The following is a 27,425-nucleotide window of genomic DNA, read 5'->3' on the forward strand; positions in this document are numbered from 1 at the left end:
GAGGAGAAAAAAGCTAATTCTGTTAGCAAGGCTAGTCTCATTTACTTTAAGAGATGTATTCTTCTTTCTTTAAAGCCATTAGTATTAAAAAAACACACACAACCCAACACACTCCGTTCTTACAGTTTGCACACGTGTACTTGAATTTCGAGGCAACTTGTGTGCTGACCTGCCAGGTCACCCTCAGGGTGGTGGAGAGTGGAGAGAGTCTGGGTGTGAACATAACTCATGTGCACCCAGCCAGGACCCAGCCAGGATCCTGTCCGTTGTCCCGCAGCGTGATGCTGGCTTCTGCAGGGTTTTTCTGCGGGACTCACCGCACCAATTGCTTTGTGGCAGGAAGAAGATGAGTTCATCGTGGAGGGGCTGCTGAACATCTCCTGGGGGCTGCGCCGGCCCATCCGTCTGCAGATGCAGGATGACAACGAGCGCATTCGCCCCCCTCCCTCCTCTTCCTCCTGGCACTCTGGCTGTAACTTGGGGGCTCAGGGGTGAGTGAGGAGGGATGGAACTGGGGATGTCTGGGGGCTCTGTGTGTCCTTGAGCAGGTAGATGCCACCTTCTTCCAGCCAGCCTTGACCCCCACTCCCATTCCTACCTCTGTCATTGCCCACCTGCTCTGCTATGGGATAAGGAGAAGGGCAGGTGTTGGTGTGATCAGGCTTCCATGAAACCTGTCACCACAATTCCTGAGTGACAGTCAGAGTGAGGAGGGACGATGCTGAGTTAGAGGGAGAGGGAATAAAAGGAAGTACGAAAGCCTGGGTGAGCAATGTGTCCTCCCTCGTGGAGAATTCCAGAGCCTCTGAGAGGTGCTGGGAGCGGCCAGCCAGGCCCAGCCTGCAGATGTCTGACAGGATACCTGGGGCCCCAGCAGCCTCCCCACGGGGCCCACCTCATAGAGAGACCCTGCTCTGGAGACATTTAGGGCTTTCCGTGTCTTGGGGGATGTGGACGAGGAAATGAATGTCAGACCCCATGCGAGGAGGCCCAGAGAGGTGGGTGGTGGCATGATGGTCCGTCGTCTGGGAGGTCCTCTCTTCTGAGCCCCCCACTGGAAGGTCTGCAAAGACCACGCCTGTCCCTCCCCTCCCTTCACCGCCAAAGGAGAAGCTGAGGGTTCTGGGAAGGCACGCCCTCCTTGCTGTCTTTCTGAGACTTCAGTTTTCAGGGTCAAGTGACTAGCCTTGTGCCATCTTGAAACTTGCTGATGCTGACTGCCTCCTGGCCAGAGCGCGGGTGGAGCGTGCCAACCTCTCGGCCAAAACCACAGTGATGTTTTTTCTATTTTACACGAGAACCAAGCCCTCTCTGTTGGCCACCTCGAACATTTTGTTAAACTCCACAGCCAATGCGATCTTTCTCTTAAATTGAGAGGAACCCACATGTAGCCAAGCCCTGGAGCGGACCTGGCTGTTTTCCAAGGGAATTCAAGGAGGAAAGTCTGCCCATCCCATCAGACGCTGGGGTGGCTGGTCATGGCTCTGATTTTGCTGGTTCCACACTCTGCTTTGCATGCAGAACGTTTACGGTGCTTGGTTTCCAGGGGGCCAAACCCTTCCCACAGTCCCACCCTGACCCCCAGACTAGGTTACATTCTGTTCCCTAAGTGAGATGATTTTTGAAATTCCATTAGACCACGTGGCCTTTGGCTGGGCCTGCTAAAGGTCCTTCTCTCCCCACATTTGTTCCTTTTCCCTTCCCTGTGGCATCAAGCTGGTGTTGGTTGGTTCTTGAAACCTGCAGCTACTGTGAGAGGGTTTTCAGGAATGGAAATAATGTTGTCCCAGATGCCTGCTGTGATAAAGTGGATGCCTGGACCACTGTGTTGAGAAGGATGCTGAGACCAGTTTCTGCTTCAGCCAGAAAGAGGGCTCTGGACAGAGAAGGTGCCCAGTGTTCACCAGTCCCGAGAGGCTCTGACCAGTTCCATTCTGGGGTCAGAAGTTCACAATTTATACTACAATAGGAAGTTCCTGTAGATTTTTCAATTTTAAATATATTTTTATTGATTTCAGAGAGGAAAGGAGAGAGAGAGAGAAACATCAATGATGAGAGAGTATTATTGATTGGCTGCCTCCTGCACACCTCTTACTGGGGATATAGCCCGGAACCCTTACGTGCCCTGACGGGGAATTGAACTGTGACCTCCTGGTTCATTGGTCGATGTTCAACCACTGAGCCACATCGGCTGGGCTAGATGTTCAGTTTTAATTGTCTTCCTTAAAACTATCATTCTCTGAACATGAGCCATATCTGTCTACTGGGTCCCAGGGAGACCATGCTCTTCTCTCCAGGGGATTGTCCTAATTGTTAAATATTTATTCTCCTTTCTGGCAAAATCCTCTGTTGATTTTGGGTATGTTTCTTGGAGCTGCTCCCATTGTCCTTTTGGCTTTGAGGGGTTATTTGCCAGTGATGGCAATACCAGGTCTCAGCTCAGACTGCCTGCTTGTGGCCCTTTCTCCAGTGTGGCTCACGAGCACGGCTCAGTCCCTGCGACCCCCAGAACACTGTCATCGGCGCCCCTTCCAAAGCCGCCCTGGCCCGTGGCAGGCAGCCTCTTACTTTCCATTCCTTTTAGATGCCAGAAGCAGTTTCCGAGTTACTCCTCTAACAGAAGTGGGTCAGGACTGGAATCTTGTCCTGAGAAGTGAATGACCATTATTGGGGATTTCCAGATAAGCTATAGAACCTGCACGTGCTTAGAAACTCAGCCCAGGGCCGAAACCGGTTTGGCTCAGTGGATAGAGCGTCAGCCTGCGGACTCAAGGGTCCCAGGTTCGATTCCAGTCAAGGGCATGTACCTTGGTTGCGGGCACATCCCCAGTAGGGGGTGTGCAGGAGGCAGCTGATTGATGTGTCTCTCTCATCGATGTTTCTAACTCTCTATCCCTCTCTCTTCCTCTCTGTAAAAAATCAATAAAATATATTAAAAAAAAAAAAAAAAGCAACTCAGCCCAGGGAACACACGGATTTTGTTCTTTGCTGTTCCCCACACTGCGCTTGATGAATTGGGTGCTTATGTTGCTGCAGCTGCTGGGAATGAGCGTCTTCTCCCTCCAGACCTCCCCCACTCCATCCAGGGCTCAGCCTGGAGCTGGGCCAGCCTCATGACACACTCAGCACAGCCCATCCAAATCCTTTATCACCTGATGTGTGCTGGTCCCCAGCCCGGAACAAGCCAAGTGCTCCCTGTGCAGGTGTGGGATGGGGTGGGTTTGGGGCGTCTCCCCACAGGGGCGGAAGCAGCCTCTCTTTGTTTGTTTTCTGCCCCCAGCACCGTCCTGAAGCCCATCACCATGCCCGACATTCAGATCACAGAGGTGGATGCTCCGGCTGAGAGTGACCAGATGTCAAGCCCCACAGGTAGGTACCCCCTGGTGGGAGGAGCCTCCAGTTGGGGGCCAGCCGTGTGAAGACGGATGTGGCAGATGCTGTAAACTGTTATTTACTTTTTGAATAAATAAAATCCACATGGCTCAAGATTCAGAAATATTAAAAGGAATGAAAAGTTTTCCATTTCATCTACTTATTATTGTGGTTCCCTCCATAGAAGCAACTTCAAGGCATCCTCCTGAGATATTCTTTGCAAATATAAGCAAATATACACCCAGAGACCTTTAACAGCTGGATGTCATTTCTTTTCTTCCCCGTTTTCTATAAGTGGTAGCATTTGCACATCCCTGTTTCTATATCAGTTTGTCTTGAGGGTTTTCCCATACAAATCCATAAAGAACTTGTGCATTCTTCATAGCTCTGCAGTATCCCATTGTATGGAAAAATGACCACTTCTGTAATCGTTCTCTATTGATAGACATGGAAGTCATTTCTAGTCTTTTGCCATGACAAACAAGGTTGCAGTCAGTGGCCTTGCTGATGTGTCATTTCACACATTTGTCTGTGTCTGCAGGATTCTTTCAAGGGGGATTGCTGGGCCTGAGGCCATGAGCATTTGTAACTTTGATAGTCGGTTTGCAATACCTTGCAAGTCCTTTTATCATGCTTACCCTATGTCAGGCACTGTTCCAAGTGCTTTACATGCATTGACTCATGTAAACCCTCACAACAACCCCATGAGCTGGGTGCTGTTATTATTCCCATTTTATAGATGAGGAAACTGAGGCAAGAGAGGTTAGTGATACATAGCAATGGTAGAGTTGGGATTAGAATCTGGGAGTCTGGCTCTGAAGTCTGGGCTCTAAATCTTGTATTGCATCTCAGTAAGTTATGCATTGTGTTGTTGCCCTGGCAGGAAATACTGATTTTATAAAATATATTTTTGGGCAGTAAGTGGGTGCTATAGCATTGGCCAGCAAGAGGGTATCATGTGCAAACTGCCACATGTTGGTGCCGGCAGACAGAGCTCATTTCCCCCTTCCTCTCAGACTCCAGGGACCTGAAGCCCGTGCAGGAAGACACCCCGCAGCTGATGCGCACACGCAGTGATGTTGGGGTGCGTCGCCGCGGCAATGTGAGGACAACCAGCGACCAGCGGCGAATCAGACGCCACCGCTTCTCCATTAATGGCCATTTCTACAACCACAAGGTAGAGGGGTCAGGGTGGCAGGGGACAGGGGGCAACCTGAAGGGGGTGGGGGCAAAGGTCCTTCCTAGGCAGCTGACACCTCAGGGCGACAGACACCAGGGAAACCAAGTGTTCACCATTCATTCTTTGAGTTGTGGGTGGGCTGCTGGCTCTGTGAGGAGCAAGGAATCCCAGGGCAGGAGACCCCCTGGGTGGTGGGTGAGATGATCCCACAGACACCCCTTGTCGGATACCAGCAAATCCCTGTGTTACCCTCTTCCTGCCTCCCAGCTGCTGTGTGGTCTGACTTTTCCATGAGCTAAGGGCACCCCCGAAGCAGAGCTGTGGGACTCAGATAGGGGGTATTAGGACTCCACCTCAGTTAGCTGACCCTCCTTCCCTCCTACTGCCTGGGCCACATCTGGCCCCAGAGGCAGGTGCATCGTGGGAGAGTGGTCAGAGTCCTTGTGCTGAAGTCTCAGTGGAAGGGACTTTGTGTGTTTTATTGGGAGAGAGGGCCTCCCTTATCTAGCTCTGTTCCCTGCCTAACCCTGCCCCTTGGAGATCAGCCCCCTCGAGCTCCCGAGTTAGGCAAAGCTGAGGGCTCTGTTGACAACGAAGCCCAATACTTGCCAGGTTATTCGAGGGCTGTCAGTGAGCACAGGTTGAGGGTGATTGTCCCTGTGCCCTTTAGTCCTGGGAACAGAGCGGGACTCCTCGGTTTTAGACCCCGTCCTTGTCCCCACTCCCACCCTGAGCTGGACCCCTCTATTGGCAGACGTCGGTGTTCACCCCGGCCTATGGCTCCGTCACCAACGTCCGCATCAACAGCACCATGACCACCCCGCAGGTCCTGAAGCTGCTGCTCAACAAATTTAAGGCAAGTCCCCTCTGCGGGCTGTTTCAGGAGGCAGCACGTGTGCCTTGGTGGCCCCAGAGGTGTGGAGGTGGGGGCTGTGGAGAGCGTGGTGAGGGGGGCACCGGGCAGACGTTTGAGTTCTTTGGACCCCAGGCAGCAGCATCACCTGGGGACTCCTTAGAAAAGCAGATTCTCAGGCCCCCGCCTGAATCAGACCGGCTGGATCCGAAGCTCGGAGGTGAGGCCAGGGAACCTGATCCTCAAGGCTCGCGGGGAATTCTGGGGCCACAGAAGCCCGAGCGGCTCCAGCCCGTGGGTGCTTTATGGACCGCTGGAAGGACTGCGGGCCTGACAACTAGTTTGGGGTCCTGTGCACCAAGTAGGTTGGGGAACCGACTTTGAAAATGAACCTTCAAGAAGATGTGCAAATGATAGTGCATGAATGTTTTTAACGTCCTGTTATTCTGTATGTTTCCCACAATCCCCTTACTATAAATCTTTGGGAGTCCAGGTATGCTTATTTTAATGGGAGCCAGTGTCACCTGGTGGCCTACGGGCACAGGCTCTGGGTTCAAATCCCGTCCCATCACCTACCTACTTGCTGATTGGATGAGCTGGGCAAGTTACTTAAGCTCCCTGTGCGTCTGCTTCTTCATCTGTAATATGAGGGTAACAGGACCCTATTATGAGGTATTAGGTGAGTTAAGACATAAAGTGTTAAAACGTAGAAACACCTCACCCAGTCCAATAAATGGGCGCTCTTATCTATGATCACTGATAACATCACCTGAAGCCCATTTCCTTATCACTTCGGAGAGAGCTGCAGATGAGCAGCCCGCCCCTCAAAAGAGCCTAAAATCTATGTAGCTTTGCAGTGATGAGGCAGGAATGGCTCAGGTCCGGGTGTGTAATGTGTGCTTTCACCAAGCATCTTTTGCTCCTGATTCAGATTGAGAATTCGGCGGAGGAGTTTGCTTTGTACGTGGTCCATACCAGCGGTGGTAAGTCTGAAGAACATTGTGTACTTTAAGACTTTCAATTAACTCAGAATAGTAAGTTAAAAAACACACATACACAAAGCCGACCTCTGCCTCATTTTGCTTGTTGTTTATCGTTTGGAAACTTTCAAGTGCTGTTTGCCTCCAAGGCTGGTGGAATGCCAGGTGTGGTCAGTAAGCAAGCCCTGGAACCTAACTGCCTATTAAAAAAGGAAGTGGATTTTCTTGGGAGACCGATAAAACCAATTCCTCCATTGCAGCATCTTCCAAGGGGTTCGAGGCACAGGAGTATTGCTGGGGAGAGAAGAGGGAACAGTTGCCAAACTGTACACTCGCAAATCAGTCTCCTGACTTGTATGGCCGCATCTCCTAAGGTGCCTGGTCCATTTGGGCCCCTGAGTTGACCCCTACTTATGGTGACAAAGGCCTCAGGACAAACTCAGGGCTGCTCTTGGCTGTGTGTGGTTACAGAAAAACAGAAGCTGAAGAACACCGATTACCCGCTGATTGCCCGGATCCTCCAGGGCCCGTGTGAGCAGGTCTCCAAAGTGTTCCTTATGGAGAAGGATCAGGTGGAGGAAGTCACCTATGATGTGAGTCCCCTTTTAGTAGATGGACTGTCCTCAGGAGGGTGGGGGTTTGTTTGGTTTACCTGCAACTGGGATAAGAGCTTGATTTTTTTGGTTAAGGACCATGCCCCATGTTGTTGCCATTCCTCTATACAAGGTTTTGTCGAAGCAGTAATGGCCATGGGCCAGGAGAATAAATGCAGGGACTAGTTTGAGGGTATGCCCCGTGGGAGTTGTTGGAGGAATTGTTCAAGCACGAAGTGATTTCCATAAAAGGAATAAATGCCTTGAGCCTTTCTGAGGTCCTGTAAGAGGGCTGCGAAGTTTCTGCAAACCCTCTCTTAGCAACTTCAAGAAGTTAGCAGTGATTTTACCTTATCTTGTGTAGTAGTCAGCTTTTGCTACAGTAAGAAACATCCCCAAATCTTAGCCATTGACAACAGCAAACACTTTTTGCTCAGGATTCTGCAGGCTGGTAGCAGCATCTCTGCTCTAGGCTGTGGGTTGAGGATCTGCATTGCATGTCTCATTCAGAGTCCCAAGCTCAAGGGGCAGTGGCTACCTGGGGTATGCTTCTCATGGCTGATGGCTGGGATGCAAGAGACCAGGCTAAACCATGTAAGCTCATTTGAAGCCTCTACTCAGATTTGCTCTATGTCACGTCCATATACATTCCTTTGGCCAAAGCAAGTCACATAGCCAAGCCCAACATGAAGAGGGTGGAGAAATAGACTTCTCCCAGGGAGAAGAGTGGATAGAGTAGGGTGGGGATTCTGGTGGGGGAGGAAGAAATGGTTGTTTAACTTCAACTCACCTGGGAGCCACCCCACCCACAGCATCTCAGGATCAAGCTCACATTCAGATGCCTACTTGAGACCGGAGACAGCCATCGTTCTGAGTCACGGTTCCTTAAATTCTCTTAGGGGAGAGCAGGGAGGTGTATTAAACGCTGTGGGTTCAGGCCTTTCTCTGTGTCATGGAATTAGGCCAGTGATGGCGAACCTATGACACGCGTGTCAGCACTGACACGCGTAGCCATTTCTGATGACATGCGGCCGCATGCCGAGGATGAAACATTTGCTGCTCCTGAGGATGAAACATTTGCGACTAGAGTTTTGGAGTTAGTTTTTTCCTCAAAGTGACACACTACCCGAGTTATGCTCAGTTTTTTGGCGAAGTTTGACACACCAAGCTCAAAAGGTTGCCCATCACTGAATTAGGAGAAAGTGCTATTCCATGTTGGACATCAGTCACCTCAGCATGTGAAACGAGAAATGCGAGGTATGAGATATGTGTCATGTACATGAAGGGATCTTCACTGCAGACCCTATATCAGCCTTGGAAGAATGAGGCGTGGCTCCTGCCTTTAAGGAAATCCAGGATCAATGCAGAAATGGACTCCCCGAGGCTCTGTGCCTTACAGGAGAGAGACGCCAAAGGCATTGGAACAATGCTGGGAGGGGGAGGCACCCTAGCATTACTTACTTCTTCCTCCCCAGGTGGCCCAGTACATAAAGTTCGAGATGCCTGTCCTTAAAAGCTTCATTCAGAAGCTCCAAGAGGAGGAAGATCGGGAAGTAAAGAAGCTGATGCGCAAGTAGGCCTGGCCCCCGGGTGGCTGGTTGGGTTTCTCCTGGGGCCTCAGTGGGAGGGCTCTGTTCAGGCGCCTTGCCTGGGGCTGAGCTGCTGCACGGGCCTGGGTCTTCTCAGCCTTCTTCAGGGACCTTCCCTTTGATGAATCCAAGTCTCAGCTCGGGACACCAAACTTCAGTGTCTTGGTCCCTCTGCTTCTCAGTTTGATGTGAGACATGGAAGTGTTCTGGAGACTTCAGGCAGGTTGCTTTAGCAGTGGCGAGGAGCCTGAGCAACCTACCTCTGAAGTCCTTTCCTCACACCTTCCTCCCTTTTTAACATTTCTCTTGTGGAAATTGCACTTGGGTTGGCAAGTTGAGTAAAACTTCTCTCTGGAAAGGGTTTTATGATTTTTTTTTTTTGAAATGCACAGTCATAAAGTAGAATGTGGTAGAACAATTGATTGGTTTTCGCCATTAGAGAATAAAGCCAATGCTATATTTGCTGTATCGATGATAATAATAAGTATGATAGCAGTTAACATTTATTGAACACGTACTATGTGCCAAACTTTACAAATAGCTTTTGCTGTGACTGCAAAGCCCTGAACATGAGGCATGTCCCCTTTAGCCCTGCATTGCTATAGTTCAGGGGAGGGATGGGGATATAGCGTTCACCAGCGAGCCATGGGCCTCCAGGCCTGGTAGTTGCTATGGCCTCTTCTGTAAAATGCAAGAACTGGTATCAGGTTGAACCACATGAAGTGGTCATTTTTGTAGGCTCCACCCCCCCCCCGCCCCCAATAACAGTTAGATAATGGTAATTTCATGTGGTCCATCCTAGGTGAGGGCTCATATGCTACTGTGCATATAAAGGACTACGCACAGTGCCTTGGGCACAGTAAGCACTCAGCTAATGGAACCCTTATTATTGTTTCTGTTGTTATTCCACCTTCTCACCCTTCTTTGCCAGACTTTCTAACTACAGGAAAGCAATCTAGGTTGGAGTTAGCTTCTTCAGTCCCTCTCACCCTGTTGTGGAAATGAGCACAAGCAGCCAGGTGGCTAAAGAGTGGGCCACTGACAGAAGCAAAGGGACAGGACAGTCGCCCACACCGTGACCTGGGTTGGGAAGCAGGGTGGAGAGGAGGTGTGTGTTGCTTCCTGCTCTCCACCGCGGCTGTTTCTGTTCCCAGGTACACCGTGCTCCGGCTAATGATTCGGCAGAGGCTGGAGGAGATAGCTGAGACCCCAGAAACAATCTGAGCCACAGAAGGAGGGGATCCAGACACCACAATGGCCGCTGATGACAGGAGAAGACCCACCGGAAGCTGGGTGCCTTCTTTCCACAGAAGCACTTAAAACCTTCTCCAGCTCCTGACAAGCCACCATGGGCTGCCTGGACGGAGAAGCCAGCTGACAGCTCCCCATCCTTGGATCTCTGCTCTTCTCCTTTCCTTCATTCACAAGGACTTTTGATTTTTGTTATAAGGGGGACACAAAATGTGTGTGTGTGCACACACACGTCCGCACACATATACATGTCCACGTGCCTACCTGATATAGTCACATGCAATTAAATTCCAAGCAACCAGCACAAGTGCCATGAGGCTGGCGGATGCGCTGCTCGTGGTCGGGAACATCAGGGGAGTCACCAATCTGAGGGGTTTTATGCTGAAGAAAAATTTCTCCCCTCAAGTGCCTGGGAGCAGCCACATATATCTGCCCATCTTTAGAAAGGGAAGGGGCCTCAGAAAGCTCACAGTTGGGGTATTTTTATATGAGTCGGGATTCTCCCTGTAAGCCTAGAAGGGTCTGTGAATGTGAGATCCTTGGAAATTAACAAAATCACAGCCCATGCACTTGGGGCAGGTCTGATGGGAAGAGAAAGATAAACCATCAGTGGGGTAGCTGCAATAAGCCCACAAGTTTTTACACTGGAAACTTGGATTTTAAATGACAAAGATGTAGGTGATGAACTACGTGGATGCCTGTAGAGAACGGATTCTGCCTCCGTCCTTGCCTCCATGGCCACCTTCCTCTCAGCACGCCAAGCTGCTGACCCCAGCTCTGGTGCCTCCTTGAGTTGAAGGAAGGATCTCGTGAGACAGGCCTCACTCTCGCTGGTTTGCACGTGGCACTGACCGGCTAGTGCGACCCAGGCCTGGGCTTGATCTGGCCTCCTTAGGGTAGTGTAGAGGTGCCTATGAGCCCAGCCCATTTCACATCGTCAAGGGGGCTTGCTGCACTTCTGTGTGCTTGAAGTCAAGGCTTTATTCCTCCCAAGGCTGGATTCTTGCAAGTTGCCCGTGCTTTGTGAAGATGGACTCCCAAGGACGAGGACTTGTCCTGCTGCCGACCCACTGTGGGGTCCAGGGAAGCTCTTCGGGCTGCCCTGTGAAGGTGCAGAGCGAGCATGGATCTTCAAGTCTCTGAGCAGCCACCTCGGTGACCTTTAGAGCAGACCCCAACTGGGGGAGGAGGGGGACGGCAGGGACAGTCTGTCCCCTGTGGCCCCCATCGGGAAGATTGCCAGGCAGCTGGACGCCAGTGTGACTGATGCTGTTTGATGAGGGCCAGACAGATGCTTGGAGGAGGGTGCCTGGCTGTGGAGATCACCCAAGCAAGGCCAGGAGCTCCTGATAGCAGGCATCGGTGAGCCCTGTGCGGGTAGGGACACTTCCCATCTCTCCACCTCCTCTCCAGGAATGGTTTGAAGAGCTGGCCAGTTGAGGAAAGGAGAACCACGGGTCGGTACCTATAAGGAAGGCGGAGCTTTGCAGCAGCGCCTTTCCTGCTCCAGGCACCCTCCTGCTCTCTTCCTCTCCTGCGGCCTTCGTGGCCGCTTTAGATGGCTCACAGCTGGTCTGATTGTTGACTTTCAAAAAGATGGCATGCTGCCACCTGGCCCTTTGCCAGGGTCTCTGAGCAAGCCTCCCTCCTCTGTTGGGACAGCACCGCGAGCCCAGTGGGGTGTGGACTGGAAATCCGGAGGGCCTCAGTCTCAATCAGACACGTCGGTGGGCTTTGCAACACGCACAGAGTTGGGGAAATGGGGTGGAGGGGAGGCTTCCTTTGTTACCGATGAGAAAGGGCAGTTTTGTGAATGCAAACATACTTCCTGAGTTTTGCATTTGAGAAAATGAGTTGGAAAATTCCTCTTCCAGTTATTTTGAAGTGCTCAAAGCCTTTGTGGGCCCCAATGATTCTTCCTGGGGGCCAGGGAGAAGAATTTCCACCAAGCGAATACTAACCACTAACTTATTGGACAGCTTTTTTCTGGGTTATAAAAGTTCTCTTTAATTTGCACTAGCACTACGATGGTGTTCAAGGTGGAAATGTTGTAAAATGCCAGGTTTGCCAGGTCACATTGTAAGAAAGTGGCGAGATAGACTTGGGCGTCGGGATGAATATGAGGGGAAACTGTTATTTTACACAATGCATTCCATTTAATGCAGGCCACACATTTCCATCTTGGCCCACCCTGGTTAGAGATCATTTCTCACGTCCTGAATAAACACGATCAGGAATTCTGGAAAGGTTCTTTGAAACAGCAGCAGCTGAAACAAATACTTCTCCACAGCGTGGAGCTGGATTTTCTCATCGGTATCACATGGCCCTGCAGCTTTGAACTTCTCCACTGATCTGTGTGGGTTTATGTAACTGCGTGCAATGAACCTGAAATCGTGTGAAGAACAAAGGCCAATTTATAGGGTTTTCCCCTAACTTGTGAAAAGCAGGATAGCCACAACTGCTTTCTTTTGCCAGAGGCTTGTGTTACAAGGTGATCAAGTGAAGAAAAACCTGAGTCCATCTGGCTGGGAAGGGGGTCCCGCTCCCCCAGGTGATGGTGGAGTCTAGCACAAGGTCACCTTCTCTGTGACCACATTAGTGGGAAGGTGATGAGTGAAGGGGTTGGGGGTGGGGTTACCTGGGGGAGGGACTGGAAAGCACAAAGGGTGGGCGTGGCTGTGCGGCTGGTGAGGAATGGGCACACTGGTCTCCCGGCCAGCCTAACAGGCTTGACCCAGACGTTGAGGTGGAGGCGTGAGGATCTCAGATTAGCTACCCATCCACGTGAAAAATGCTGAGACCTCAGGCTGAGATTTTGGTCTGAGACTTCAAAGAGAAATAGTTTCACCCTAGTCTCCTCCATACTGGGAAGAAAAAATCATACTCTCTCCTGGAGATATCCAGATAAAGACATTTTATTACAAGTGTAGATAACACTTTGACATGAAGTGACCAAAAAATAAATAACTGTTCTCCAATGCAGAAACATCTTGGCAGGAATTGTTTTCTGCGGAGTTGGGTGGTTATCTGATTGTCAGTAGGGGGGGGATGGGCCACAGAAAGGCAAGGAGCTCTTCTAAGAAAAGAGAAGCTCTTAAATCTCCCCCCCCCCCAAAAAAAAAAACAACCCACCCCCACAGTTATTTCAAAGCTCTCTAGCATGGAGGACATGGTGTCATAGATGCATCTCCAAGGCATAACTTGCTATATGAACAAGGGCATCTCAGTCTCACACTGACCAAACCATGACGTGGGGGCTGAGATAGGAGACAAAGGCGATCTGGAGCGGCTGGACTCAGCAGCCTGAACTTTCCAGACTCTACTTAAATTGTTTTACACAAAGTCTTGTTTGAATTAGATGAGATGGGAAGGATGTCCTATCTAGATAGAAATAAAATTAAATACGGCACTCCTTTCTGATGTAACTGAAAGTGTTTACCCCGTCACAGGGGGTTACAGCGCCCCCTGTGTTTTAACTGAGCACAAGACACGGACAAGCTATGAAGGGAAAGCCTCCATTTACTAGTACTTTTGAGTCAGATCGCAGACCTGTTTCCCGGGCTGATGGTTTCTGTGGGTTTTTGCTAGTGTTTCCGAAGGGTTTCCCCACTTGTTTTAGCTTTGTGAAGTGTTCTTTTCTTAATCATAACTTGACTTTTAGCAAAGGTACATGACCTGGTTTAATGCTTGGTTCTGAACTTATGAATCGATGCGTTTAGGTGTCTTAACATAATTTGACAAGGCCTCATGGGGAGCCGTGTAACGTTTTGATATGTTTTAATGCATCTGACTTAGATCTTGTTAAATAAAGCACTTTTCAAAGAGCAGTCCCCTGTGGATGGTCTGTGTGTGTCGGCTGGGCGGGAGCTCTGTGCTATGTGAGGGTGTGGGATGGGAATGTGAAAGTGCACCCAGGAGGAAAGTTGCTTTCCTTGGCCTAGAGTTTACGGTTTGAATGGACTTGGACTTGGCTGTAATATTCCAAATAAGTAAAATGAGAGTGTTCCTGGATAAGTCTTGAGTTCAGGCCCTGGTGGAGACAGGAGTTGCGGTAGAAAAAGCTGGGCATTATCATTCGATGAGGCTGGATGTTTGTCCTGACTTGTTGGGACTAACTCACTGAACCTTTATCTAGGGCTTGGCTTTCTCGTCTATAACATGGCCAGGCCACCTCTGTTGGAGGCAGCCCCCTTGGAGTCACCAAGTGTAGGACCTCAGACTAAGGCCAAGTTCCACCCTATGGTTAATTTTACCCGTCAACTTGGCTAGGCCATGGCACCCAGGTATTTGGTCAAACACTATTCTAGATGTTGCTGTGGAGGTATTTTTAAACATGAGATTAACATTTAAATCAGCAGACTTTGAGTTAAAGCAGATTCCCCTCCACAATGTTGAAGACCTTGAGAAAAGACGGATTCCCCTGAGGGAGAGGAATTCTACCTCCAGTCTGCCTTTGGCCTTGAGTTGCAACATCAGCTCTTTTCTGGGTCTCCAGCCTCCCCTATTGTGTGAGCCAATTCCTTAAACTAAATCTCTCTCTATGGATACACATTCTATTGGTTCTGTTTTTCTGGAAAACCCTGACTAGCACAAAGGAGTATGTGGTTGGTCCATAATGTTTGAATATGTGATTGATAGTAATCTTCCTAGGAAACTGGCCATGGAGCATAAACCATGACCAATATAATTTGACTAGTGGCCCAGTGCACGAAATTCATGCACGGGGGTGGGGGGGATGGTGTCCCTCAGCCTGGCCTGCACCCTCTCCAATCTGGGACCCCTCAGGGGATGTCCGACTGCTGGTTTAGTCCCACAGGGATCAGGCCTAGACTGGCATTTGGACATCACTCTCGCAATCCAGGACCGCTGGCTCCTAACTGCTCACATGCCTGCCTGCCTGCCTGATTGCCCCTAACCACTCTGCCTGCCAGCCTAATCACCCCCAACTGCCCCCGCTTCTGGTCTGATCACCCCTAACTGCCCCCCCACCCCACCGGCCTGATCACCCCCAACTGCCCCCTGCCCCCGCTGGCCTGATCGCCCCCAACTGCCCCACACCACCAGCCTGATCACTCCCAACTGCCCTCCCCTCCTGGACTGATTGCCCCTAACTGCCTCTGCCTCAGCCCTGCCACCATGGCTTTGTCCAGAAGGACATCTGGAAGGTCTCCCGGTCTAATTAGCATATTACCCTTTTATTAGTATAGATTCCTACCTTTAGGAGATGGGGTGTTCCTCTCAGCATGCCAAGCTGCTGAACCCAACTCTATAAAGGTAACAACCAAGACAAGGTTTTTAGCAATGCCCTCAACAATGCTTACATGTTTTTTTAAAAGAGAAAAGTTTAGATAAATCACTATTCCCTTTAAGTGTTGTTTTGATTTCCTATATTTAGAGTTTTCACTCAAAGCAGTTGCTTTTTAGTTGCCGAATTAATGAAGCCGGGTGCAGTATATGGACAGACGGCTGACTCTTCCAAGGCAGGGAGTTTTTTTGCTGTACAGCATGTAGATATAGATGCCAATATAGGTGACGTACACAAAATATGATAAATGGTCCATGTGGGGGCCCCACTGAGACTCCAAATCAGGCAGTAAGCCATAGAAGTTAGAGTGCTAAAACCACCCAACAAATGCTAACAGCCTTCTGCCAAGGGAGCCAGCAGTTCTTGCTTTGCTTTATGGAGACAGATTTCAGGAATAATTTGGTGTTGCCCATTTTAGGCAATGAAATTTTCACTGAGTGGAGTTTGCTGTGAGCACAAGTCTTTGCTGTGAAGTTTTGAATACATTTGAGTAGGTTTCAAATTCATTTGAATAGGCTTGGCTGAGAGGCTTAAATGCAAGCAAACCTACTGAAAATTGAACTTGTTCTTTTTATTTTAAAACCATGCAACATAAAAATTACTACTTATGAATTAAGTTAAGTATATGTTATATAAATAGATAAATTAACTTTATATAAGTATCTATATATATAAAAGCCTACCATTGCAATCAAATGGACAACCGAACAGGCTGCATGGGGCGACCAGACTGGCAGGGGGTTAGTGAGGGGCGACCAAATGACCGAGCAGCAGGCTGCATGGGGTGACTAGGTCCGTGGTGGGGGTGGGGGGGCAGTGAGGGGCAACCAGGCCAGCATGGGGGGGCCAGTTGGGGGCGACCAGGCTGGCGGGGGGGGGGGCAGTAAGGGGCGATCAGGCAGGCAGGCAGGTGAGCAGTTAGGAGCCAGTGGTCCCGGATTGTGAGAGGGATGTCTGACTGCCGGTTTAGGCCCAATCGGCAGTCGGACATCCCCCGAGGGGTCCCAGATTGGAGAGTGTGCAGGCTGTGCTGAAGGGACGCCCCCCTCCCCCCATGCACGAATTTCATGCACCAGGCTTCTAGTATACTTTATAAGTATATAAGTTAACATTAAAAGTTTTAAAACTGCAGGCCCTTTGGTAGGGGCTGGAAGTCCTAGTTTGGCCAGGACAGTTCCAGTTCTGTCTGTTGTTTGGTGTAATTGTCAGCAGCACCCCTGTCGCTCTCACAGAGTCCCAGGTGGAGATGAATACGGTTCTCTACACACTGGCCCAAAAGCAGCTTATTGTAATTTTCACACATGAGGTTTTTAAGATGAACCCATAAGTTGGAAAAAGTTCAAGTTTTATAAAGTATAAAAGTTTATAAAGTTTAAACTTTATAAAGTTTAAAAGGTTAAGTTTAAATCTTAGGATATCTAAACACATGTTCTGGTGGAAGGCAAACAATAACATAAATATTTTATATGTCAGCGTTTTGATAATACTGATTCCAACGTTCTTACGTTACAAATCCATTTTTTCAGTGGGTTTTAAAATTGGGCACATTAGCATTCATTTGTGACTTTGAATGTCACCCTGACCATGCCTGCATAACCATCTAAGGGTCGATAGCACCCAGGTTTGGGTCTTTTACAATATCCGCCACCAAGAAACCTGGGCTCCCGGGACGGTAGCGGGTGCCACCTTTGGGGCAGGATGAACAGAAGAGTGTGGGCATGTTTGCCAATGGAAAGTCGTTATGTCTCAGAGATGTCCGGGGTATAATTTCAGGAACAAACTGCTGATGAGAACTCCCACGCACAGCAAATATTGAATGCGTGGGACTATAAAAAGTCTGGAATCCAAAATGTTCCCAAGGAAAGATTCTAAAGGTAAGGGACAGAATTACAGAAATGTAATGTATTGCTCCCTTATATTGGTCAAGTTCCTTAACCAAATTTTGGCAATAACATGAGTTGTCACAAAAATAAATTTAAGTAGTTTGGCCAAAAGTGCTTGCACTAACTAAGCAGAAAGAGCAAATTATAACATCTATGACCCATTAAAAACCACACAAGTAAAAGTTGAATTTAAAATGGTCATGATAATCTAGAGAGACATTATTAGAAATACTAAATAAATTTTGCAAGGTTGCCAAAAGAATGTGAATATATACACATTTTACTTCTAGGTATCAGCAATAAAATTAGATTCTAAAATAAAAATGAAAATGGAAAGGTATACCTCTTTATGGATTGCAAAGACAGAAGCTCTTCCCAAAATGTGAGTAACAAGCCAAGTAGGTATGCCTTGATTAAAACAAAAAAAAGCCAAGGAGAACTTTTTCTTCTTCCTTCTTTTTGTGTTAAGGCAACAGGTAAAATAAGAACATAATCATGAATATTATTTAGCCATAACAAGTATAATATACAGTTTATTTTAAAATGTAGAAAATATTATTATTAAAGTGAATAAAATAGCATCTTCAATATGATTGCAGAATGATGTATAAAAGTCTATGAAAAAAGTTACCTTGGAAGGGGAGACTACATTTTCTTTATGTTTGTATCTGGCTTTCTTTTCTTTATGTTTCTACATTCAAAAATGTTGAAGTTCCAAAAGCACACATATATATGCAAAAACACATAAAAAAACAAAAATTAAAGCCAGCTAGGCTCTTATCTTACCGCTGGGGCCAGTTTTCCTCAAGTAAAAGGCCTCAACATTCTTGTTGTAACAGGAGGCCCAGCATGCAATTGAAATGCAGTCCGTATGTGCCCAAATCATGTGTGTGTGCATGTAATGTGACACACACACACACACACACACACACACACACACACACACACACCAGTATGGGAGGATCACACCCATAGTGCCAGGGCCTCTGAGAAAGGTTAGTCACCCTGATGTCTTGCATGTACAGCAGCCTGAAGGATGGAGTCTCTGGGTGAGAAATTGGGGAATTCCTTGGGTTTAGGCTCAGTTACCCTGGATACCAAACCCACTTTCTAATTGTACTCTCAATGCTTTCAGGCATTGGACAAACAAAAGCTTTCAAAAGGAGGGGAAAAAAAACCTATTGGAAATTCTGGAGACCTGAGGTTAGCCAGAATATATTGTCAGGCTGTCCTGCTTTCAGTTTCTTGCGTTCTGAAGTCCTCTTGATTGTGAGTTCCGTACCAGATGCATTGCCTGCGTAGCTAAGCAAGGCCTTGTATGGAAGATTCTGGATGTGTGTTTCGTCCCCTGGGCAAACAGGACACTCGTTATTCCCCATCCTACCTCGTGCACCTTAAAAAATAAACCCAAATGTATTTATTTAGTATATTCATCACAGGGGCTCAACCAGAGACAATTTAAAAAACAGAAACAAGACAAAAATGACATCACAGTTTAAGATTCAGAGTCCTGTAGAGAAAAGGGGAATACCGACTATCTAAGGACAAATTGAGACAACACAAGGAGAGAGGCCGGACAGCTGGGGCAGGGCTCTTGGAAGAAGACTGGCTTTGAGTCGGTTTCTTGCAGGTACTTCTTAAAGGCTGTGGGTCTTTGCAGAGCTGGCAGGCAGCATGTGTGTTCAAAGGGCTACACCCCTGAAAGACCATAACAATGAAAAGACCATAAGTAACCTTAAGGAAGTCAAGATATAATTAAAAAGGTCTAACTGACACCAAATGCTAAATAACCTTAAACAGTTCTAAACAACTGTAAAACGTAAAAAGCTTAAAATCTAAATCCTTAACAACAATAATTGTGCTAAATGATCCTGAATGAATTTTTAAAATCCTATGCAGCAAGAAAAGGTCCTAAGTGGTCATAAAAGATCCTAAATGATCCTCAGTGGCTCCTAACACTCCCAGAGGGCCTAACCCTTCACGGAACCTACTCGAAACCTAAAGAACCCACAGGCTATTCAGTGATCCTAATTGACCTGAGACTTTAAAGAGAGCTAAGTCCTTATCCAACCTATCTAGACCTAAGTGGTCGCTCCCCACCTGCTCCAGGACCCCATTGCCTCCAGCCTCCTCAACAGTCACCGTGCTGTGCACTTTGGCCTTCTGTCCAAACATGCCAGACTTCGCATTCACCATTCTCTCTTTCTGGAACATTTTTTCTCCAGCACATCACATGCTTGGCTGCTTTTTGATTTAGGTCTCAGAATAACTTTTGCCTCCTACTGAGGCTGGTCCTGAGCGCCCCAATTCCATCAGCTGCCCTTGTGCCAATTGCCCTCGGCTTCTATTTTCTTCAAAGCACTTCTCAATGCCCGGATATATTTGTTGATTTATCTATCTCCTCCACGAGAGCTCAAACTCCATGAGGGTAACTCCAACATCTAGACCAGAATATGACCTTCGGCAGGCACCTTGGTAATGCTTGTGGAATGCATGAATGGATATCCAGATGTATCCCAAACACAAAGACTCAAGAGGACACGAGCACTAATATCTTGACAAACCCAATATCTTGACCCAAGTTCCTTAAAAATCTTAATTTCTTCTCTGTTGGTTAGAGCGTCATCCCAATATGCTAAGATTGCAGGTTCAGTCTTCAGTCAGGGCACATACAAGAAATAACCAATGAGCCCCTGAGTCCGGGTGAGGCTGGATCCCGGGACCGGGTGAGGCCACGCATACCTGGATCCGGGTGAGGCCACGTGCCCCGGGGCCCGGGTGATGCTGGATCCCAGGTCTGGGTGAAGCCGCGCCCCTGGGTCCAGGCGAGACCAAACCAGGGGGAGTCGGACCTGCATTACCACCATTTGTCCACCATCCAGAGCTGAAAAGTCAGTGCCGATATGTACACATAAGGAACTGGTGGACATTGAAATCGGGTCTCAAAAGAACTGTTGGTCCAGAAAGAAACTTACTACAGACTGATTCATTTGCCTGTCAGCATAACTATTTATTGCTCGTCTCACATTCGGTTCTTATAAGTATATTTCTAGTAACACATGATCTCACTCATCTAGGGGAAATGATGAACAACATAGACTAATGAACAGGATCAGACCCAGAAACAAGGAGGCATCGATCGGACTGTCGGGCCTCAGAGGGAGGGTAAGGGGAGGTTGGGGGTAGGGGGGAGAGATCAACCAAAGGATTTGTGTGCATGCATACAAGCCTAACCAATGGTTGGGGACAACAGGGGGGTGGGGGCATCCGTGGGGAGGGGTGGGGGATGGGAATGGGGGGATGAGGACAAATATGTGACACCTTAATCAATAAAGAAATTTAAAACTTACAAAAATAAATAAATAAATAAATAAGCTATGATTTGGGGAAAAAAAAGAAAGAAATAACCAATGAATGCATAAATAAGTGGAACAACAAATTGATGTTTCTCTCTCCCCCTTCCTCTTTCTCTAAAAATTAAAAATAAATAAATAAACAAACAAATCCTGTAATCCCTGCTAAAATGACCTCAGATCATTGCAAACTATCAAATGGGCCATAAATCACTCCAAATGCTTCTAAATCCTTTGTGATCCTCAAATATTCGAAATAGTCTAAGACTTCAAACAATCTTAAAGATTCTGAACAGGCATACATTACTCAAGATAACTTTAAGCCCTAAATGATCTTCAGTGACACTACATGATGCCAAATGATATTAACCATCCTTAAAAAGCTCTAAGCAACCCCAAGAGAACCTACATCTTAGAAGTCTATTAAAGACTTTATATTTAAATCCTAAGCTATTTTAACTCCAAATGCATAGAATATCCTGAATGAAAAATAAAAGGAGCCTAATTCTAAGGACTCTAAAGAACCCAGTCATTTCAATGACCCAGAGGCTAATGTGTGACAGCTCTAAAGCCCCAATGACTGGAATGATCTCCAATGACCCCAAATCCTTCTAGAACAAAGGATTTCTTGGGGGGGGGGGGCTGTCTTATTAAAATTTGACTCAGATTCAGCAGATCTGGCTTGAAACTTTGCCTTACTATCAAACTCCCAGAGATGCTGATGTTGCTGGTCCACAAACCACACTTTGAACAGAAGCTACATAAATCCCAGTGACCCCCAAATCCTAAGAGAACTAAAACTACCCTATATTCTAAAATGTCCTCAAAGATCCCAAACAAAACTGAACCCTAAATCCTAAGCAACCCTAAACATCCTCAAGTTTCTTAAATGATGCTTAAAACCCAAAGCCCCAAATTAACCCACATGACCCTAAACTAACTTCAGCAAGTCTGACTGCCCCTAAGGATTACAATAGACTTGAAAAGATTGTAAACCTACAAACAATCCAATTGAAAAGTGGGCAAAGGTCCTAAATAGACACTTCTCCAAAAGGACACACAGACGGCCAAGAGACATAGAGAAAAGTACTCAAGCTTTCCCTGCCGATAGCACTCTCGAAGACATGGTGACCGTTCCTAAAACCTACCGAACTTTCTGTAAGAAGTGTGGCAAGCATCAACCCCACAAAGTGACACAGTACCAGCAGGCAAGGCTGCTCTGTAAGCACAGGGAAAGCGGTGTTACAACAAGGAGCAGAGTGGCTATGGTGGGCAGACTAAGCCGATTTTCTGGGGGAAAAAAAAAAAGGCTAAAACTACAAAGATGATTGTGCTGAGGCTTGAATGCGTTGAGCCCAACTGCAGATCTAAGAGAATGCTGGCTATTAAGAGATGCAAGCATTGTGAGCTGGAAGGAGATAGGAAGAGAAAGGGATCAAAGAAAGGGGTCAAGTGATCCAGTTCTAAGCTTCATATTTTTTTTTTATTATGTGACAATAAAATCTTGATATGTTCACTTCAAAAAAGAAAGAAAGAAAGTATTCACAGTCACTAATCATCAGAGATGTATAAATTAAAACCACAGTGAGATATCACCTCACCCCTGTCAGAATGGCTACCATCAGTAAATCAACAAACAACAAGTGCTGGCGAGGATGTGGAGAAAAGGGAACCCTAGCACACTGCTGGTGGGAATGCAGACTGGTGCAGCCATATGGAAAACAGTATGGAGCTTCCTCAAAAAATTAAAAACTGAGGCCTTGCCGGTTTGGCTCAGTCGTTAGAGTGTCAGCAGCGGACTGAAGGGTCCTGGGTTCGATTACGGTCAAGGGCATGTGGCTCAGTTGCAGGCCCAATCATTAGCCCTGGTCTTAAACCCTACACCCTTGAATGATAAAGCAATATTAAGGTAGCCCAACCGTGGCATAGACTCTGGTTCTTGGGGTAGGTAGGGAGCACCATAAAACCTCATCACATGTGCGTGCCCATCATCTGAGGAACCAGTTACAAAATAAGGTGAAGTAATACTCCTTAGAAGTTTATTCCACTTTTTACCTGGTTTGCCCAAACATCATCTGAGGACTGTGCACCATAGTTTTTCAATAGAATTCATCCTGAATTAAGATGAAAACAATACAAATTTTAGGCTTTATAACACTAAATTTAAGCTGCCCTTAAAGTCGTGAAGTTGCTTTTTAGGCTAATGTGGGATTCAACATGTTGAAGGAAAAAAGTAAAAAATCCCTGTTGTCACTTTAAGAACAAGCCAGGACAAGAACTCATACAGAATGTTGTGAATGAATCCTGCTAGGTATCCTGATCTAAACGGCGTCATTGCATCAAGGAAAATGGTCCCCAAATGCATCCCCTGGAAATTCAAGATCTATAATACTTTCTTGGACGTATTGAAAGATAATAACTTGATTTCAATGAATTACATAAAGGAGCTTAAAGCCCTGGAAATAAAGGTTTGTCTCACAGTGAGCAATAATTTCTTTAGTCAGAATTTGTAGAGAAAGTAAAGTCCATAGATCTAGCACAAAATCAATTCCACTAATTAAAAGTAGGTGTCAAGAAATAATGTTGTTGTTTTTTTCCACAGACAATAGTGTGGTGAAGGCCTGGGGCAGGGGGAGGGGACAGGCTACAAGGGGTCAATGGGGGAAAAAAGGGCACATCTGTATCACTTTCAATAATAAAGATATAATAAAATAAAATAAAAATGCTTAAAAACAAACAAAAATATTTTTTAAAAATGTTTAAAAAGAAAGAAAGAATGTTGCCAGGCCGAAGTGGTTTAGTTGGTTGAGCATCGTCCTGTGTACCGGAAGGTTTGCATTCAATTCCTGACCAGGACACACACCTGGGTGGAGGGGTCAATCTCCTGTTGAGGTATGTACAGAAGGCAACCAATGGATGTTTCTCTCTCTCTTGCCCTTCCTTTCTCTAAGCATTTCCTTGGGTGAGAAGTAGGGGGGCGGGGAAAGAAATAATGTTGAGTGAAAATAACTAGTTAGTAAAAGATAGGATGGCATTATTTATGACACACACACACACACACACACACACACACACACACACACACACAAATACTCCATATATAAACATAGAAAAGGGTTGAAACAATATATAATTGTTAATGATTACCTTTTAACTAGGATGGGTAGGGGTGGTGGTGTCTTTTCCTGTGATGGATCAACTTTTTTCAAAACACAGTTTCCCTTTTCTTCAGGGAAACACACATACATAGTTTAAAGAAGCAAAAAACCTCTCTCTCCTGCTCCGCCGTGGCCTCCCTCCCATGCCTTCCCACAACACTCAGGCATTCAGGCGATTCTTTGTTGTCTTCCAATTTATCGATCAGTAACACACTGATGCTGCCCTTTCTGATTTGCTCATCTGGGGTCTTATTTTTCTCCATCTCCTTTTCCACCTTCTTGTGCCAATCATAATTTTTGGTTGGACCCATGCCCAGCCTTTACATGATATGACTATATGAAAGTGCGTTGTAAGGCTGAGTTGTGTACTGTACCAGAACAATTTTTCATTTCTTAGCCGAGGCAGGGCTGACCCCAGACCCCCAGCTCTCAGTGATCATTCCTTCCTCTAAGCCATCTCAAGGTCACCATATGTTTATGAGTCATTCCCAAAGCAGTTAGTGAACTGTGGAAGCTTCGGTTCTTTCCCCCTGTCACTCATTTAACACTGGAAACAATTAAGGTCTCAGACGCAGAGAGACAAGAAAGAGGAGCCACTTGGCAACTGCGAAGGCCGAGCCCTTCTCTGTGAAAGCGTTAAAGGCACGCTGAAACTGCCCCTCTGTTTTCCTGCTCCCCGCCACGCCACTGCTCCAACTTGTCTCCCCTTGGGTGAGTCTCTGTTCTCAGATGATGGCAGAGGGCCCCATTTCAGATATTTCACTTGGCTTTTCCTTCTGTAAGGAGTCCAGGCCACTGGGTGTGGGAGGGCACCTTTGAGTTGGTTTCCTTCATTCCTCTAAGCACACACAGCTGTGGACCTTTGGGTATCCGCCAGGCAGAAATGAGTGAAGGCATTCTGGGGACACACTGCTGAGTTTTCAGCCAACTGCCCCGATGACAGAAACACTTCTCCCTGTGGACTCAGGCCTTGATTTATGCACCTCATGGGGCAACCGGTCACCTGTTCCCTGAGGCTTCCTTAGGCTGTGTCCACAGGGCCTGTGGACTCATAGGAGGAGCATTTACAGAGCTCAGGTCAGTGGCTGGGCAGTGCCTCCCTGCTGATGGCATTCGGCCTTGTCCCTTTTCTTCTGACTCATCTTTTGGTATGTCCCTGGGGCTCATTTTAGGGGCATACGTTAGTGCCCACTTGCTGAACACCCCAGGCCTTGAAGCCCTCCAAGTGAGCCTGGTTTTTCCTGACTTCTAGGTGCTGCCCATTCCCTGCTGCTTTTCCTCTCTATGGTCACAATGCCCTCCCTGGACAACCTGGAGTCCAGTTGTCCACCTGCTTAGGCCACTCCTACCACCAGTCCTCAGGTAGCTGCTTCCTTCTCTCTCTTCCTTAGACTCTGCCTGGAGGTGGCTTTGAGGTTCATGAGGTTGGGGGGCTCTCTCCTTTCTCCATCTAGATCTAGTCCCCCAATGGCTTCCACCTGCACTTAGAATGAACTTCTATACATCAAGGCCCTCATCATCAGCCCCTGGCTACATCCTCATACCTACCCTCCTGCTCCTCTCGCTCACACTTGCCTCCCCATACCCTCAACACAGTCTCAACTTGCACCCTTTGAACACAGTTTCTCTTCCTGCCAAGATGCTGCAGGAAAGAGACACCAGCCATTTTGCCATGGCCTTATTTTTCAAGCCTCAGCTCAATGTCCCTTCTGCAAAGAGGCCATCCTGATCACCCTAGTAATGTCCCCCATTCCCCAGCCACTCTTCATTATTAAAAAACATTTATTATCGAGATAAAATCTACATGCAATGAAACGCACCTATCTTAAGTGTACAGCTTGGAGAGTTTCGACAAATGCATACATCTGTATAGCAATACCCCAGTCAAAAATCAACCATTCCTCAGCGCCGTGTTGTCACATTGCCTTGTTTCCTCGGCTCCCCTCAGCTCTATGCAACACTGTCTTGTTCATTTGCTTGTTTGTTTTCTGTCTCCCTTTCTACCATGGAAGTCCCTGTAAAACAGAGATCTTCTCTGTCTCTTTCACTGCTGACTCCCTCATGTTAAAGACATCCTTCTTGGTTGTACTGAATGAATAAACGTATGAGCATGCAGCCCCTGACTTATAACGCTGCACACTCACCCAAGGCATTCTGTGGGGTTAGGCACGGCCCTCCTCTTGGTGGGAGGGACTTCAAGATGCAGTTACTCCTGGGGTGAGGAACACTCTAGTCCCTCTGCTGGAATGAACTTGTCAGAGCTCTTTCCTCTACCTGCCGCTCTGCCTCGCTGCTTCCCCATCCCGCACCTGCTCATCTGAGAATGCCATCTTGGAAAGTCATGGTCAGGGCGGTGAAACTCAGTTCAAAAGCTGATGTCAATCATGTTAACCTTGGAACATTATAGGGTGAAGTGTGTGCACTAGATTTTGTGTGTGTGAAGGGCACCTTTCAAAATAGATTTCTGGTTAGATAGAATGTCCTCACAGACGCTTCTCCCTGAAACCATGAAGAAGGTCTTTAAAACCTTTCACCAGGAGGTGGTAGGTGTGGAGGCAGAGGGCGAGGTGTCCGCCCCTGTTGGTGCCTTCTAGCTCTGGGACTTGGTGAGAATTCCATGGTCACTGACCCATCGCTGTAGTAGCTGAGTGTCACAACCCTGCTCCACATCCCAGGACCAGCCCTGAGAAGGATTTGGGACCAAGAAAGACAGGGCATCTTTCAAACCGGTGGTGAATGAGAGTATGAAACACGAACTCTCAGAAGGCGTTCAGGTTCATCCTGAATCCTGGCAGCATCATCCCTCGCCCATCAGAGTCGATGGCTGTAGAGCGCCCCCTGGTGGTGCAGGCGCTGTGCTACTCCCGCTACCCCTACTCTCCCACCTCTTCTGAGCAGTGGCCCGCCGCCAAAGTGGGGTGGGAAAAGACTACGACCTCCATTTTAATGAAAATCATTGATTTAAAAAAACCTTCAAAATAGCCCTGATCAGTTTGGCTCAGTGGAAGGAGCGTCGGCCTGCGGACTGAAGGGTCCCAGGTTCGATTCTGGTCAAGGGCATGTACCTTGGTTGCGGGCACATACCCAGTAGGGAGTGTGCAGGAGGCAGCTGATCGATTGATGTTTCTAACTCTCTATCCCTCTCCTTTACTCTCTGTAAAAAAATCAATAAAATATATATTTAAAAAAAACCCACAACAAAACAAAACTTCAAAATAGTGACACTTTGACCTTGGTGGCTTGTGTGTCAGCCCGGTATCACGTTGCACAAGGTAAAGGGGAATCGGTACCGGGGGAACACACGAGAGCCTCTTGCCTTGGAGAGGCTGCTGGAGAAACCCTCTATGGGCTCGGTGGCTTGTACATGATGCTTTTGTACATGTGCTGGTGATTTCTGAGCCAGACTGCTCAGGTTCGAATCCTTGTTGCACTGCGGAGAGTCCTGGATTACTTTCTGCCTCCCTCCCTTTCTTCAACTGTTTAATGGGGCACATATGAGGGCCCATCTCCTGGGACTGCTGCAGGGAGCTGCAGGATTAAACGCCTTTAAGACATTTGGAAAAGTGCCTTGGTGGGGACTTTATGTGCCACCAACTATTATTTTTTAGTTTTACTTAGACCAGTGGTTGGCAAACCGCGGCTCGCGAGCCACATGCCTCAATCAGATTGAGGACGTTTTTAGCAAAGGCCAGCTTAGGAGTACCCTAATTAAGTTAATAACAATGTACCTACCTATATAGTTAAGTTTAAAAAATTTGGCTCTCAGAAGAAATTTCAATCGTTGCACTGTTGATATTTGGCTCTGTTGACTAATGAGTTTGCCAACCACTGACTTAGACTAATACTCTCACAAAAATCCTGAGAAGCTTAGTAATTACTGCAAAATTATAGGTAAAAAAAAAAATAAT

General features: G+C 47.4%; 1 protein-coding gene across 1 annotated transcript in view; it reads left to right on the forward strand.

Annotated features, from left to right (window-relative positions):
• Window positions 1-12,434, forward strand: part of RASSF2 (Ras association domain family member 2) — a 32,944-nt gene extending 20,510 nt beyond the window's left edge. Inside the window, exons 4-11 of the mRNA XM_008141061.3 lie at window positions 340-491; window positions 3,281-3,369; window positions 4,389-4,549; window positions 5,307-5,408; window positions 6,337-6,388; window positions 6,857-6,978; window positions 8,454-8,551; window positions 9,722-12,434. Coding sequence (XP_008139283.2) covers window positions 340-491; window positions 3,281-3,369; window positions 4,389-4,549; window positions 5,307-5,408; window positions 6,337-6,388; window positions 6,857-6,978; window positions 8,454-8,551; window positions 9,722-9,791 — 846 coding nt within the window. The 3' untranslated portion in view covers window positions 9,792-12,434. The remainder of the gene's footprint in view (window positions 1-339; window positions 492-3,280; window positions 3,370-4,388; window positions 4,550-5,306; window positions 5,409-6,336; window positions 6,389-6,856; window positions 6,979-8,453; window positions 8,552-9,721) is intronic.
• The last annotated feature ends 14,991 nt before the right edge of the window (window positions 12,435-27,425 follow it).

Source organism: Eptesicus fuscus, chromosome 12 (genome assembly GCF_027574615.1).
Source record: "Eptesicus fuscus isolate TK198812 chromosome 12, DD_ASM_mEF_20220401, whole genome shotgun sequence".
NCBI classification, from domain to species: domain Eukaryota; kingdom Metazoa; phylum Chordata; class Mammalia; order Chiroptera; family Vespertilionidae; genus Eptesicus; species Eptesicus fuscus.